General features: G+C 38.3%; 2 protein-coding genes across 2 annotated transcripts in view; both read left to right on the top strand.

Moving 5' to 3' along the window:
• Positions 1-1,505: 1,505 nt before the first annotated feature.
• zic2b (zic family member 2 (odd-paired homolog, Drosophila) b) lies at positions 1,506-4,200 on the top strand. The gene is made up of 3 exons (XM_016277042.1): positions 1,506-2,687; positions 3,094-3,257; positions 3,367-4,200. Exons 1-3 carry the CDS (start codon positions 1,760-1,762, stop codon positions 3,553-3,555), a joined length of 1,281 nt encoding a protein of 426 aa, XP_016132528.1. The 5' UTR covers positions 1,506-1,759; the 3' UTR covers positions 3,556-4,200.
• A 1,922-nt stretch (positions 4,201-6,122) lies between these two features.
• The window catches only part of pcca (propionyl-CoA carboxylase subunit alpha), a 51,343-nt gene continuing 43,635 nt past the window's right edge, over positions 6,123-13,830 (top strand). Inside the window, 4 exon segments of the mRNA XM_016277041.1 lie at positions 6,123-6,254; positions 7,409-7,483; positions 9,579-9,626; positions 9,855-9,923. Of these exon segments, the coding sequence (XP_016132527.1) occupies positions 6,201-6,254; positions 7,409-7,483; positions 9,579-9,626; positions 9,855-9,923 (246 nt within the window). The 5' untranslated portion in view covers positions 6,123-6,200.

Here is a 13,830-nt window from a genome sequence, read left to right as displayed (position 1 = left end):
CAAATAATTCTGAATCTTTTAATTGGCCAGTGGAGTAAATGTTTTTGAAATATTCATGAAGTTGTTCTGTGCTCTTTAGAAAAGGTGAAAATGGTCAGTTGCTCCATTCTAACCGCTTGACATTGTTGATTTTATACTCCTGGCATAGCGGCGTCTCTCCGTCTGTGTATGTCACCAGTTCAAGACTGGCCACGTTAATGTGTGTCTAAAGGTTAGAAATCCTCTGAAGAGCAACAACTCATCCACAATGGAGAGACTTCCCATCTCACTGCCGTTGTCAGGACAACTCGAGCGGTATCCGTGCCCATAATAAGTTTCAGTTCAAAGCCGGTGACTTACCTCTTTACAACACTCTCATGTCCCTTCCTTCCTTCTCTTTGACTGCTCATTCTGAGACCTAAGGCTTGAGCTCTTGTCCAAATACGCTTTTGACAAAAGTGTTGCTTTTCGGAGGCGCTGGAGAAAAGGACTCTGTGTTTTTCTACTAACTCTGATTCTGTCAGAGATGATAACACAACAATACTTCTTAAAATAGGTTCGATTAAACATCAAATGTTATTGCATTGAGTTCCTGTGAACGCTGTGCTGGATTCGAATTAAGAAAGAATTTGTAACATGTAGCCTAATAACTTGCAATAAATGTTAGCCTATACTTTCGTAAAAGTGTTCTATTTAACACAGCGCAGAACGTGACTTTACAAAACAGACAAAATAATTGTTCATTGGGGGACAAAACGATTTTGTGAAATTGCAAAAAATAACTTCCACAGTTTGACTCTATAGAGACCAAAATGGTTTAGACATTTCGTTAAATATTTCATTTATAAACATCACGTTTTATGCAGCCGTGCATTTTGGCGATGAACAAAATATAGGCTATAGCCTACAAAAACGAGGACGAAGTCAGCACTTCGTTGCGCAGGTCACCATAGCGCAATCGCGCGCACTGCACAAATCTGCACCCAAACCGATGATATAAACATTAAAACCCTTTTATAACGTTTATAGTAAAAGCTTCAAATAGAATGAGCTCACAAATTAAACCTCCTCTCAGGAAAACAGTGAGCGATTTATCGAATCTGTTCAGTCAAGAAATATGTTTTACAGAAGTAATCAAGAGAGACCTACACTTTTATCTTATAACTTACTAAACAGATGCGTTTAATACAGTCACTGCATTCAAACCAAATAGTGACCTAATAATAAATAATATTGTAATACAGTGTTTTGCATTTCATTCATTTTTCCCCTAAACCTCCAGCACAGATTATTCCCTCGTAAACGCATAAAACTGGGCGGAGCCACAAGAACCGTCAGCCCTGATTACTCACGGTGAGTAAACGTTTGATTGGACGAGTGAACAGGATTTGGGAGTTACACAGACCAATGAGATTCTTAGATTTGGGAAACGGGGTTACTGTCGTGAGGGGGCGTGGGGTGCCCTGGAGAGACCCCAGAGATAAGCGCAGTCAGAGCGCAAAAACACTCAGTTGGATACACGACGCACAGAGAACCTGCGCAACCGCTACTAATTTCACTTTGGCGCACTAAAAGTGTTCCGATGTACAAATTGTGTACATTGCTTTTCCATCGTGTCAAAAGGATTTATTTGATTTGACTATTACTTCATCACTTGGTATGAGTTTTAGTTATAGCCGTATTACGGGCAATTAATAGCCACTCATTTGATTTATATCCTACTTTTGTTTGCTTTTTAAACGCGGTTTGTAGTCGCATCTTGTAATCAAAAACCGTGGTGATGTTACTGGATGCCGGCCACCAAATCTCTGGTTTAGGGGTTGGCACGTTCACAAGGCATCACTCGGCTGTGAGCGAGACGCAGGACAGAGATATGAGTTTCATGGAATCGACACACATGGGCGCGTTCAAACTGAACCACCCCGATTTGTCCCCGGGCCAGAGCGCAGCTTTTGCGCCCCAAGCAACCAGCTATTCCGCGGCCGCTCTTGGAGCGCATGCGGCGGCGCACGCTGCCTCGTACGCCAGTTCCACGTTTAACTCCACCAGGGAGTTTCTCTTGCGCAGCCGAGGCTTTGGGGATTCGACTCCGGGCAGCGGACAACACCCCATCTTCAGCTCCACAGCAGGGCCTCTCCATCATTCTCACCCGGAAGGTCAGGGTCACCTACTTTTCCCTGGAATCCACGAGCAGCACGGGTCCCATCACGGCTCTCCAAACATGCTAAACGGGCGCCTTGGATTACCCGGTGAGGTTTTCGGGCGAACGGAGCAGTATCACCAAGTGCCCAATGCACGGGCCGATCCTTACGGTCAATATGGCCTAAATATGGGTATGAACATGGCGCACCATCCCGGCGCATTCTACCGCTACATGCGACAACAGTGCATCAAACAAGAGCTCATTTGTAAATGGATCGACCCGGAGCTTGGTGACCCAAAAAAATGCTGCAGCAAAACTTACAGCACCATGCACGAGCTAGTCACGCATGTGTCCACGGAGCATATCGGCGGCCCAGAACAGTGTGATCACGTCTGCTTTTGGGAGGACTGTCCACGGGAGAGCAAGCCATTCAAGGCAAAATACAAACTGGTGAATCATATCCGAGTGCACACGGGAGAGAAACCATTCGCGTGCCCCTTCCCGGGATGTGGCAAGGTGTTTGCGCGCTCAGAGAATCTCAAAATACACAAACGGACACATACAGGTGATTATTTATTGAAGTTCTTTTAAACATGGCTTTTTATTGAATCGCGCAGTACTTGAGTTTAAATGGCCATTTCAGTTTCAAAGCTAGAACTTGAACCTTGTTCTTCAGTAATGCCAAACAACCCTTTTTGCATACGTTTGTTACGCATTGGTGTCTCAACAATCGCAAGTCTAGTTAGTTTTAGATTTGAAATCCTATAGTGATGTTTTATAATTAAAAACAGATGCTTTTGTAAGTGTGAATTGCTCTTAAATTTGAATGCGTAAATTGGTACGATTGCGCCAACGATCAGCCCACTTTTCTGAGAGAGTACTTGTAGTAGTAGCATTCATTGACTCTGTATGTAAAGTTCTAACCAGTGTGGTAAAACATACATCTAAATAGAAAACATTTTGTCTTTCAGGAGAAAAACCGTTCCAGTGTGAATTCGACGGCTGTGACAGACGTTTCGCCAACAGCAGTGACCGGAAGAAGCACATGCACGTTCACACGTCCGACAAGCCATACCTGTGCAAACTGTGCGACAAGTCTTACACTCACCCCAGCTCCTTAAGGAAACACATGAAGGTGAGAATTCAAATCATCTGATAGCTATTCTCTGTTCTCCAATCCATCACCTTGCATATCATAGTTTAGTCGGAATGAACTGATTCTAAGCGTTTGATGCCTTTTGTAGGTTCACGAGGATCAAAGTCCGGTGGTCGACTCCTCTCCTGCCGGAAGCTCCGGGTACGAGTCCTCCACTCCCTCCAGTTTGATCTCTCCGTGTTCAGAAGCACACAGCACCATGTCGCCGGACTCTGCCGCGCTCAACAGCAGCGGCCACGGCAGCTTAGCGTCCAATTTTAGCGAGTGGTACGTTTAAGGACTCCGCCAAGAACTGCATATAAAAGAAACTATTATTTGTAAATAGTAAACGAGGGTTTATGTTCTCAGCATGTCGAAGATTCAGTGTTGCACTGTGCCTCAAGGAAAAGTATTATGTGACTAAAATGAAGGCTGTTTTCATGTTCTTTGGTAATTTGCCAAAGACGAAGGATGGATGTATTTTTCTGACTGTATAAATGTTTTACAGTAAGGTCGTGTCAAGTTACGATGTTTGAATACAATATTCCTGTCATTAGAATATCGAGTATTTGACGTTACATGATTGTCTTACCATAAAAGTATTAACGGGGATCCTAAGTGCCGAAGTCAAATGTTGTGCGTTAAAATGGACACAATTCTGTGAATGTATATTATTGTAAGAATTATTTCCATGTATGTTACAGATATCTGGAAATCATCCACTTCGAGTAATTTTGAGAAAAGCCTCTTGTTTTTAAATTATGGTATAGCTTATACTTGATTAAAAGTACAAAATATTTATGAAAAACTCCTCGACTAAAATGTGTACAGAATTGTTACCTTTAAAGTGTTTGTACGTTGTTATTCATTTGAAGATGTAAATTCTTGCGATAACTAATGCCAAACCGTAAAATGAAGGAAAATACATAAAGACAATAAAAGGAAACAAAAAATAAAACCAAATGTCTCATTCGTTAATTTACAATTTATATGGGACCCAGACCTTTCTCCTCTGTAGTGGACATTATATTTCAGTGAATTTCTCTGAGATCTTACATGGCACAGTTTACAGATGTCCTGTAAAGAACACATAATTCAGGGCTTTTCAGAGATACCAAATGTTTGGAGGTTTGACTATGACCACGCCCTCTCCTTAGTCTTTAAAAATGTCTGACGTTAATGTAGTGATCAAATGTAACACTCTTATGCATATGGTAACATTTTTTTATTAATTGTAATAAATAATATTTATGTTATGAAACAGGACATTAAGGGGGAGGGGGGGGGTCATATTTCAATATATCAAATATTAGATATTATTATGAAAATCTTGCCAGTTATTACTCCCATTATTACACTTGAAGCGTTCAGATGCAAAAGTGCCATCTGAAAGTTTCTTCTAAAATCAGCATTTTTCTCAGGCTCTCATGTGTTCAGAACATAAATAACTCAACATAAATATAGAGCATGAAAAAAAAAGCTCAATTTTGAAGAAAATTTCAGATGGCACTTTAATATGCAATATTATAAGTGTAATAATATGCAACTATTAATATGCAAATTAGATACAGTGTATAGATACATTGTATATAATGGGAAAAAACTCTTATGGCAATTTTACACACATATTGCATAAAGCAAAATGGTATATCAAATCATTCTGTTACATCTTTCATAACATGGTTGAGAATCATCTTTATACAACGTTTGGTACAAAACAAATATCCTGAAACCTAAAAATGTATTGGTGATTTTAAAAAATCCATTGTTTTTGCCTATTCATGCCATTTTATTTATTTATTTTTGATTGATTGATTTATTAAATTGAGTCCTGGTGTCCTCCACAGAGAACAGCATAGCATATGCATACAATATCATTCTTCAACATTGTTATTTTCCCATTTTTTTCTTATGCTCTAAACAATGTAATGACTTGAACAAATACTAAATTCACAAAACGTTTTTTTCTGGGTCACAGGAGGATATGATAAGAACGATTGTGATTCATAATGACATAACGACCTATATATTATTCTTTGTGTTTATCTTGGGCTGTTTTCCCCCCGAATCATGCTAGCTAGACTACATTCACAAACACAAATGGCCCGAAAGTCCTCATACAAAAGTACTTGAGTCCTCAAAATAGTTTCAGGGCGTAGCTGTATGACTGCCATTACATTTTCAACAAAATAGAAATTAGACATACACTGTCATTGTCACCATCATTTGCAGCATTGGCTTTCTGGATGTTTACTTTCAGGAAAACGTTTCAATACAAAACAAAGAAATACAAATAATAATGTGATGAATAATAGTACCTACTTGATAGTTGAACCTGTTCCAAATTGAAACCATTTTAACACAATAGCCTACATGCCAAATAAAATAAATAAATTGCCAAATAAATGAAAAAAAAAAAAATATATATATATATAAACCTTTAACAACTGCCACCCATTTTAGTAAAATATTTAAAATAATCTTTAATGCATAGTCATAATTTAGGGATTCGTGCAGATGCAATAGAATAGCCTTCAAGGTCACGGTTTTTCTCAGCAGCCTGTCATCCAACTTTCAGTTGTTGTGTCCCCCCGCTTCGGTCTCTGACACATCTGAGCACATCTGATTGGTCGAGAGGGCAAACACCCCCAAACTATGTGTATTACGTCATAAGAACGCGCCGCCCTGCTCTCGGCCAGCTGGGTTAAGGCCAGAAGGGATACAGAAAAAACTACTGGGCATGCGCACATCAATATTCCGTAATTTTTCTTACACTGTACAACGATAATTACTATTTTTTCATTATTGTAAGGGGGAGGTTTAGGGTTGGGGTAGGTGTAGACGTTAATAAAACACAATCTAATAGGCTGAAAAATGAATTTATAGTTAGCTTCCGGTTTTTGCTGTATCCCTTCTAGTCACAACCAGGCAGCTGCGGTTATCATGGCGGCTTACAGAAGCGCTGCAGGTTTTCAAAGAGTTTTGCATGCTGTTAAGGTGAGCGTTTGATGTTTTAAGCCGCTGCTTGCAGGAAAACAATTCATATTTCGAATCTGCTAATTTGTCAGAATTGTGTACAAAGCATTGCTTTGTTATCGGACTAAGCGCTCTGACTTGTCTTATAAGATCCGCAAGAATGTTCACTTTGGCTTGTCACGACACACGGACAGTTTGATTGATTCGTGACTGTCAAGTGTTATTTCTGAAACATCACTCGCTCCTCAGAAGTATATGGTGTGTCCTTCATTGTTATCGTTGAAGAAATCACGACCAGATGTCTTTATCATTGATGGCTGTATGAACTCATGTCAATGTCAAAATGATTTCATGAAGTGTTTAGCTGATGCAGCTGGGCTGAACGTATTTAAAGACGTTTTGTCTGTGCAGCGAATCTGTATTGAATATTTCATTAAAAGATTCCTAATAGCAACAACTTTGAAAGCAATTTATATTTTTGATTGGATCTAGTTTCCACTTTTATCAATGACTCTCAGTCAGTCAGATTTTTTTGCTGATTCAAACTGTGAATCATAAAGCTTCTTTGTCCATTTTGAGCCGTTATAAGCCATGTTATAATAGTAGGTTTCATTCAGACATATGAATTAAACACGCATGCCATTGTTGTTCAGAAAAAATATTTAGACAGTTTTATTACTGACTCGATATATATATATATATTTAAAGAAAATCTGTGTTGATGGTGGTGTCTTTCATGTTTCATTATTGTAACAATGCTAGTGGTCCTAAAACACTGTCACTTGTTTTGAATGAAGTTATAAACCAGAGGTACCCAAACATTTTACTATGAAGGGTCAAAAGATTAAAGGCTGTGGGCTGAAAGTAAATTCCCCGTTATATCCATTTATATCATACTAAAATATAAAATGTATCATTTTTGTAATATCAAATTCACTTATATTTTCTACATTCCAATGCAAAAGGTAGATAGAGAATACATAAAAATAAACAAATAAAGACATAAATCCCAAAACGATTAATTAGACATGAAGAAATGCTTCATTGGGATGTTTCTCCAATGGCAAAGGTCATCAAGTGTCACCTTTGGTCTGCTGGTCCTGGTTTGGGCACCTCTGTTACAAACAGTTTCATTCAGTCAGTGGTGGTGACAGCATGGTCTCTCTGTGTTTTAGCATGTCTGTTTTAGCAAGCAGAGGTGCGGTGTTATAATCTGCCGGTACTCTACAGTATATGACCCAAATGAGAAGGTAAGTCTGATTATAAGAGATTTTTCACTTTTCTTAACTTGTGCATTCTTGTTTCCTTTCCTACATCTTAGTGCATGAACACTGTACTGTGGTTCTATGCAATTGTTGTCTGTCAGACTGTATGATAGGATCCCAGTGAGATCTTGGGTAAGAAAAAAAAACATAGCACTTTGTGCGGTTTCAACTGTCTTTTATGTCAGTTGACATGTCCTTTGTGATGAATGAGGAAACCGTTGATTTCTATACATAGATGGCATATTAGCGGTGATTAAAGCTCTGTGAACACTCCAGAGCCACTTGACTGCATCTGCAACCTAAATGTACACTATTGGTTAAAATATTTTTGCAATGTTTTTAAATAAAGTCTCATTTGCGCACTATAGCTGCATTTATTTGATCAAAACTACAATAAAAACAGTAATATTGTGAAATATTATTTCATTTTCTACAGCCATTACTCCAGTATTGTGTCACATGATGCTTCAAAATCATTCTAGTACACCGATTTTTTTTCTTTTTTGCATATCATTGCTCTTTTGTTGATTTTGATTGCTTCCGTTGTCCTCATTTGTAAGTCGCTTTGGATAAAAGCGTCTGCTAAATGACTAAATGTAAATGATTTGCTGTTTACGAAACATTTCTTTTTATTTATAAGTGTTGAAAAAACAGTTTTCGAAAGTCTGGGGTCAGTAAGATAAAAAAAAAAAAATGAATACTTTTCCCCCAGCCAGCAAGAATGCACTAAATTCTAATCAGAAATTGTAAAATTATATTTTAAATAAATTCTGTTCTTTTGAATTTTCTGTTTATTAAAGGATCAGGAAAAAATGTATCGGTCTCCACAAAAATGTTGAGTAGCAAAAACAGTTTTCAACATTGATAACAAGAACCATTATTAATAATTGAGCGCTGACACCAAAGATTTCTGAGGGATCACATGACACTGAAGAATGGAGCAATGGCTGCTGAAAATTCAGGAACTGTAATAAATGACATCTTAACATATATTCACACTGAAAACAGTAATAATATTTCACAATATTACTGTATTTTTTGATCATATAAATACAGCCTTGGTCAGCAGAAGAAACTTCTTTCAAAAACTTAAATTATTTTGACTGGTGGTGTATAAATCTTTATGTCAACAGTAATCTTTACAAGCTGATTTAGTTTATCATTAGTGTTCGATATTTCTACACAATTGTTGCCCATTAGAAAACCCTATCATATATATCTATGCTTCCTGCAACCATAGGCTGCAAACTGTTGCAGCATTTCCAATAAAAATGAATGGTTTGGTTAGTGAGAGTGATGAGTAATCAAGATGATGGACATGTTGACGTGTCTGGAGCAGTAGAATGAGGTATCTACATATAGATATCCATAGAGGAAACAAGGAAGCCTCAGTTATTTTGACACACACCCCGTATATCAAGGTCAAGATTCTCTTTGCATACTCTCTCAGCCTTTACACTCCCAAAAGCCTGTTGCATTTATGTAGCTTTGATGTTTCATTCTCCCACAATCAGCCTTTGCCTGGAGGTTTGTGTGTTGTGAGATTTGGGGTGTAGCAATATGAGCAAATGGGGAAATATGCTTTGAGTTTAGGAATGTGTTCTTGCGTACACATGGCCCTAGGCTCATCTTGACACATGGTTTATAGGCAGACACTTCCTTCAGTTTTTCCATAAATTGTTTACACGTGGCAGACAACATTAGCAAAGCCTCATGCTTTGATCTTTAAGGCACACTAACATCCACCTTAACAGTCATCTAGATCTCCCTCGTTTTATGTTTTTGTGTATGTCTATAGCACTTCATGGAATATATAACAGTAGTTTAGTATATAAGTGGTTTTTGTAACTGTTGTACCTGATACAGTTTAATTGTGATCATCCAGTTTTATATTCAGTTCTGCACTTAGAACTTGATCTTAAAGGTCTTTCCATCTAAAAAGCAGTGTGTGTTGAACAGCTTTCACTTACAGCTAAATGAGTTGAGCTTTAGTCAGTGTTAGAGACACACACTGTGCACAAATCAAATGTGTTGACAAAACAAATGTCTTAATCGCCCTGTTCCCTTTTCCTTTCCACAGACCTTTGATAAAATCCTCATTGCAAACAGAGGCGAGATCGCCTGCAGGGTGAGTGAGTGTGTGTGTGTGTGTGTGTGTTATTCACCAGGAACGTTCCTTTCAGTGTGTTTAAGGCAAAACATTAGATTTGTCTTAAGGCCATTTTCATTTTAAATCAGGGTGAAGTCCTAGATGTATGATCTTTACATGAAGTTCCATAATATCTTTTACCTTCAGAACATTTTTACTACTATGAAATGAAAAACGTTCATATTAATTCTTTGTTTCCATTCATAGGTGATTAAAACATGTAAGAAGATGGGCATCAAGACAGTCGCAGTTCACAGTGATGTGGACTCCAGTGCGGTGAGAGAAATGAATATTCAGATGTACCCTAAAAAAGGACAAAAACATTGAGGTTCAAAAGTCTGAAAGCACATTGATTCAAAGACTTATGACGTTGCTAAAAAGAACATTATTTTGTGTATTTGGTGTAATGAAATGTGTTTATGCGGTTTAAGGTTAAAAACACATTATTTTCCACATACTGTACATTATTGTTTCTCCTCTATGCCCCGCCTTTCTGAAACGTGTCGATTTTTACAAAGCTCATCGTTCTGAAAAGCGAGGTGTGCTCTGATTGGCCAGCTATCCAGTGCGTTGTGATTAGCCGAATACCTCAAGCGTGTGACGGAAATGTTACGCCCCTTACCATACTGTGATGCCGTGTCCCAGCAGGACGAGACTCGGTCCAACTGCTCTGCTCGTGCACATCCCATCATCGGTTATCTTTTAGCAGTTCAGTCAATGTACTGTTAGGAGTAACTGAATAACTTGGGATATTGTTTTATTTAGCGTCAGAGGGAGTGTCAGGCACGGTTATAAACTGAATAACTTAAGTAATTTGTGGATTAGTGCGTACTGGAGACGCAAACCGTTTCAAACGATTCGGTTCGATTTGGTGAACTGGTTCGACCGGTACTCTAAGAAGATCCGGTTAAATAGAACGATTCTTTCGCGATCCGGACATCACTAGACGAGACAAAACCAATAAAACCCATTACAAACGAGGGATTTGTTGCATCCAGTGGGGACATAATTACTGATTATAATGACTTATACTGTCTTTTTACCCATTGCGTTGCATCGCGCCGTGTAAACATAAAACCATGTCTGCATTTGTGATCGGAGAAATTACAAACTACAAGCGCTACTCTACACTGCTTAAAACTCACATTTGAATAATCATTGGCAAATTATTTAAATATAAATTAACCACTGATTTCTAGTCGTGTCCTCTTTTGGAAGGCCAAACAAAGTAGTTTCGCTTTCACAACGAAACACACAGCGACTCCACAACATGGCAGTGGCGGCAACAGCGAGAATAAAAGTTACGCCTTCTTTTATTTGTGCGGCGTTATGCAAATCTTCCCACACAGTGACGTAGACAAGTGGGGGCGTGTTAGAACAAGTCGTTTTAGGTAGGCGTGGTTGACTCTTAACTTTTATAAAGAATATCTCTGGATTTGAGACTTTAGTCTTTGCAACTTTACAGATCTTCTTTATGCACCAAGAGCTTGTAACACTCCAAAGAGAAAGGAAAACTTGAAATCGCATCATATGACCCCTTTAAAGCCGAAAATCATTCTCTTGTTAATTGTCACTAATTAAGACTCACTCGTATTTTGCTGAAAGGTAAAGTACCGCCATCATGTGATTTCAGTGGGACTATTCTATTCAGCAGATTTTACTGGACAGCCTTGCTTTTCATATCACTATGCCTTTAAAATCGACACGTACTGCGCATGTCTACATACCTAACATGTACTATGCACGCGCATGACGTCACCGTTTTCAAAGATTCCCGTATTGGGTGTTTACATGGAAACGATAACAGTGGCGTTTTCAAAAAAGTGCACTTTGAAACCCGTTTTCAAAAATATGAGTTTTCAGTCCCCAAAACGCCGTTGTCGTGTAAACGAACAGGCAAAACACATAAAAAGTTCCCCGTTTTTGGCTGAAAACGTTGTTGTGTTAACGGCCCCTTAAGTGTTACATTCTTTGATCCTTTCTCCCCAGGAAGCAGTTTAGAATTTCAGCCATAAGAGTTTATTCATTGAATGTCATTGTTTTATACTATTCTGTTCTTATAATAAAATTAGCCTTTGGTGCTGGAATGGCATAAAAATAAAAAGCAAAAGTTTTTGACATTTCAAACATTTTCAAACATATATGTATGTGTGTGTGTTTACTGTATACAGTATATGTATATATAAAATATATACACATACCCTCATGTTGTTTCATAGCTGTATGACCTATATGTTTTGAAGAATGCTGGTAAACAAAAAATTGGTTACCATTTATCTTTCATAGAGGAAAAAAAAGTTCAAACAGGTTTGGAATTTCATGGAAGTGTTAACAGAATTTTCAATTTTGGGTGAACTATTACATTTTCATTTGAACTTGTTATGCTGTTAATATCATTTAATTAAACTTCTTGTATTAAATTAGAAAAATGCAAACTAGAAACATCTTAATTTATTTTGGCCCCACTGTATATTTTGTTCATTAAAAACTTCCACATATCAAAGAAGAGATTACTAATACAACAGCTCGTATATGCTGTACATGAAGACTTTGAAGCATTTGAAATGAGTAAATAGATTGGCTGAAGCAGGTTAGTCATCTGGAGGCAGTCTAGTACTAATATCTAAATTAGACCCCAGTACACTTTTACAAGCATTGCAAGATAAACCAAAGCTTTTACTCCTCTCGCCTTTATCTTTCCATGGAGTGTAATCCTCTGTTGCCATGATTGATAGCTGTCAGTTTTCACCCCCTCCTATTCCATATGCATGAGAGTTTGATAGAGGCAGTGTTTTAAACTCAGCTCGTCCCCCTGCTGTGTTCTGTGCTGGATTGTGGGGGGGTGGGGGGTCTTTTGCATTTGATTTGCAGCTTCCAAAGAGCATCTAAATGAAGATGTTTAAACAGAGCAGTGGGGGATAATCTGGACTCTGTGTGGGGGAACAAATTGACATTAGAAGTCCATATACTGACCCCAGGATTGATGTGTTGAAATATTTCACAAACACATTCCTAATGCAGAATCTTTCTTTCAACTCGACTTTTATATTGTCTAATGTCATTTTCTGAAACATCATGAAAGATAAATGAATTTAATTAGTCATTTAGTGTTTACATTAAAGTGTTCCATTAAAAAGCAAACAGGACCCACAGGCTGTCTCATATCCTCTCTAGTTAACAGGGTCGGTGCTGACAGAAAAATAAGTTTATTAGGCTCCTGAAACAAATGGCGTGGAGCTATCAAGTTTTGTGCTGCATTAAAAGGCTCAGACAGAATACTCATTAAACTCCGTGTCAGTGAAAACACATCTAGAGATTTGTCTGTGTGATTCGAAACCAAGTAGTGTTTATTTTAATTCATTTGATTTGATTTTAAGAAATTGTTTTGGTAAACAAAAAGAATTTATAGTCCGTTAAAAATGTCCAGTTAAATAATCACTTCTTCAGTAAGATGATCCTTAAAGTTAGAGGTTGCTGTATTTGTCTGCTTCAGTCTTCTGGGCTCATTTGAGTGTCTTGCAAACTCCTCCACCTCTGTTTGCGTCACCCTCGTTAAATGTGAGGGAAAACGACTTTGTCTCCCTTTTTACACACGTGTGGAAAACATTAGCAGAGAAGCAGCAGTTGGCTAGCGAGTCTTCTCCAAGCCTCCCCTGTTGATGCAGTTGTCAGTATTAATGCTTTCCCATTGTGAGGTCGGTCACTCCGTCAGCTCAGTGGCTTCACACCGTGTGTGACGACATCTTGGCCACGCAGACAACTGACTGGCATTTACAACTGTGAAAATAAGTGTTTAAAGGGGTCATATGATTTCAATTTTTCCTTTCTCTTTGGAGTGGTACAAGCTCTTGGTACATAAAGAAGATCTGTAAAGTTGCAAAGACTAAAGTCTCAAATCCAAAGAGATATTCTTTATAAAAGTTAAGAGTCAACCACGCCTACCTAAAACGGCTCGTTCTAACACGCCCCCACATATCTACGTCGCTCTGTGGGAAGATTTGCATAACGCCGCCCAAATGTTCACGCAAAGAAAGAAGGCGTAACTTTTATTCTCGCTGTAGCTTTGTTGCTGCCGCCATGTCGTGAAGGCACTGTGTGATTCGTTGTGAAACCGAAACTACTTTGTTTGGTCTTCCAAAAGAGGACGATATCCACTTCGTCATGCCTGGAGCTGATCCGTGCT

This window comes from Sinocyclocheilus grahami, unplaced genomic scaffold, assembly GCF_001515645.1.
Source record: "Sinocyclocheilus grahami isolate Dianchi unplaced genomic scaffold, SAMN03320097.WGS_v1.1 scaffold108.1, whole genome shotgun sequence".
Lineage (NCBI taxonomy): Eukaryota > Metazoa > Chordata > Actinopteri > Cypriniformes > Cyprinidae > Sinocyclocheilus > Sinocyclocheilus grahami.
Note: the sequence above shows the minus strand (reverse complement) of the source record. Positions and strands in the feature narration are given on the sequence as shown.

Coding starts and splice junctions, on each gene's coding strand:
- zic2b (XM_016277042.1), top strand. CDS start 1,760: ATGTTACTGGATGCCGGCCACCAAATCTCTGGTTTAGGGGTTGGCACG. Junction 2,688..3,093: donor ACACAAACGGACACATACAG/GTGATTATTTAT, acceptor TTTGTCTTTCAG/GAGAAAAACCGTTCCAGTGT. Junction 3,258..3,366: donor CCTTAAGGAAACACATGAAG/GTGAGAATTCAA, acceptor TGCCTTTTGTAG/GTTCACGAGGATCAAAGTCC.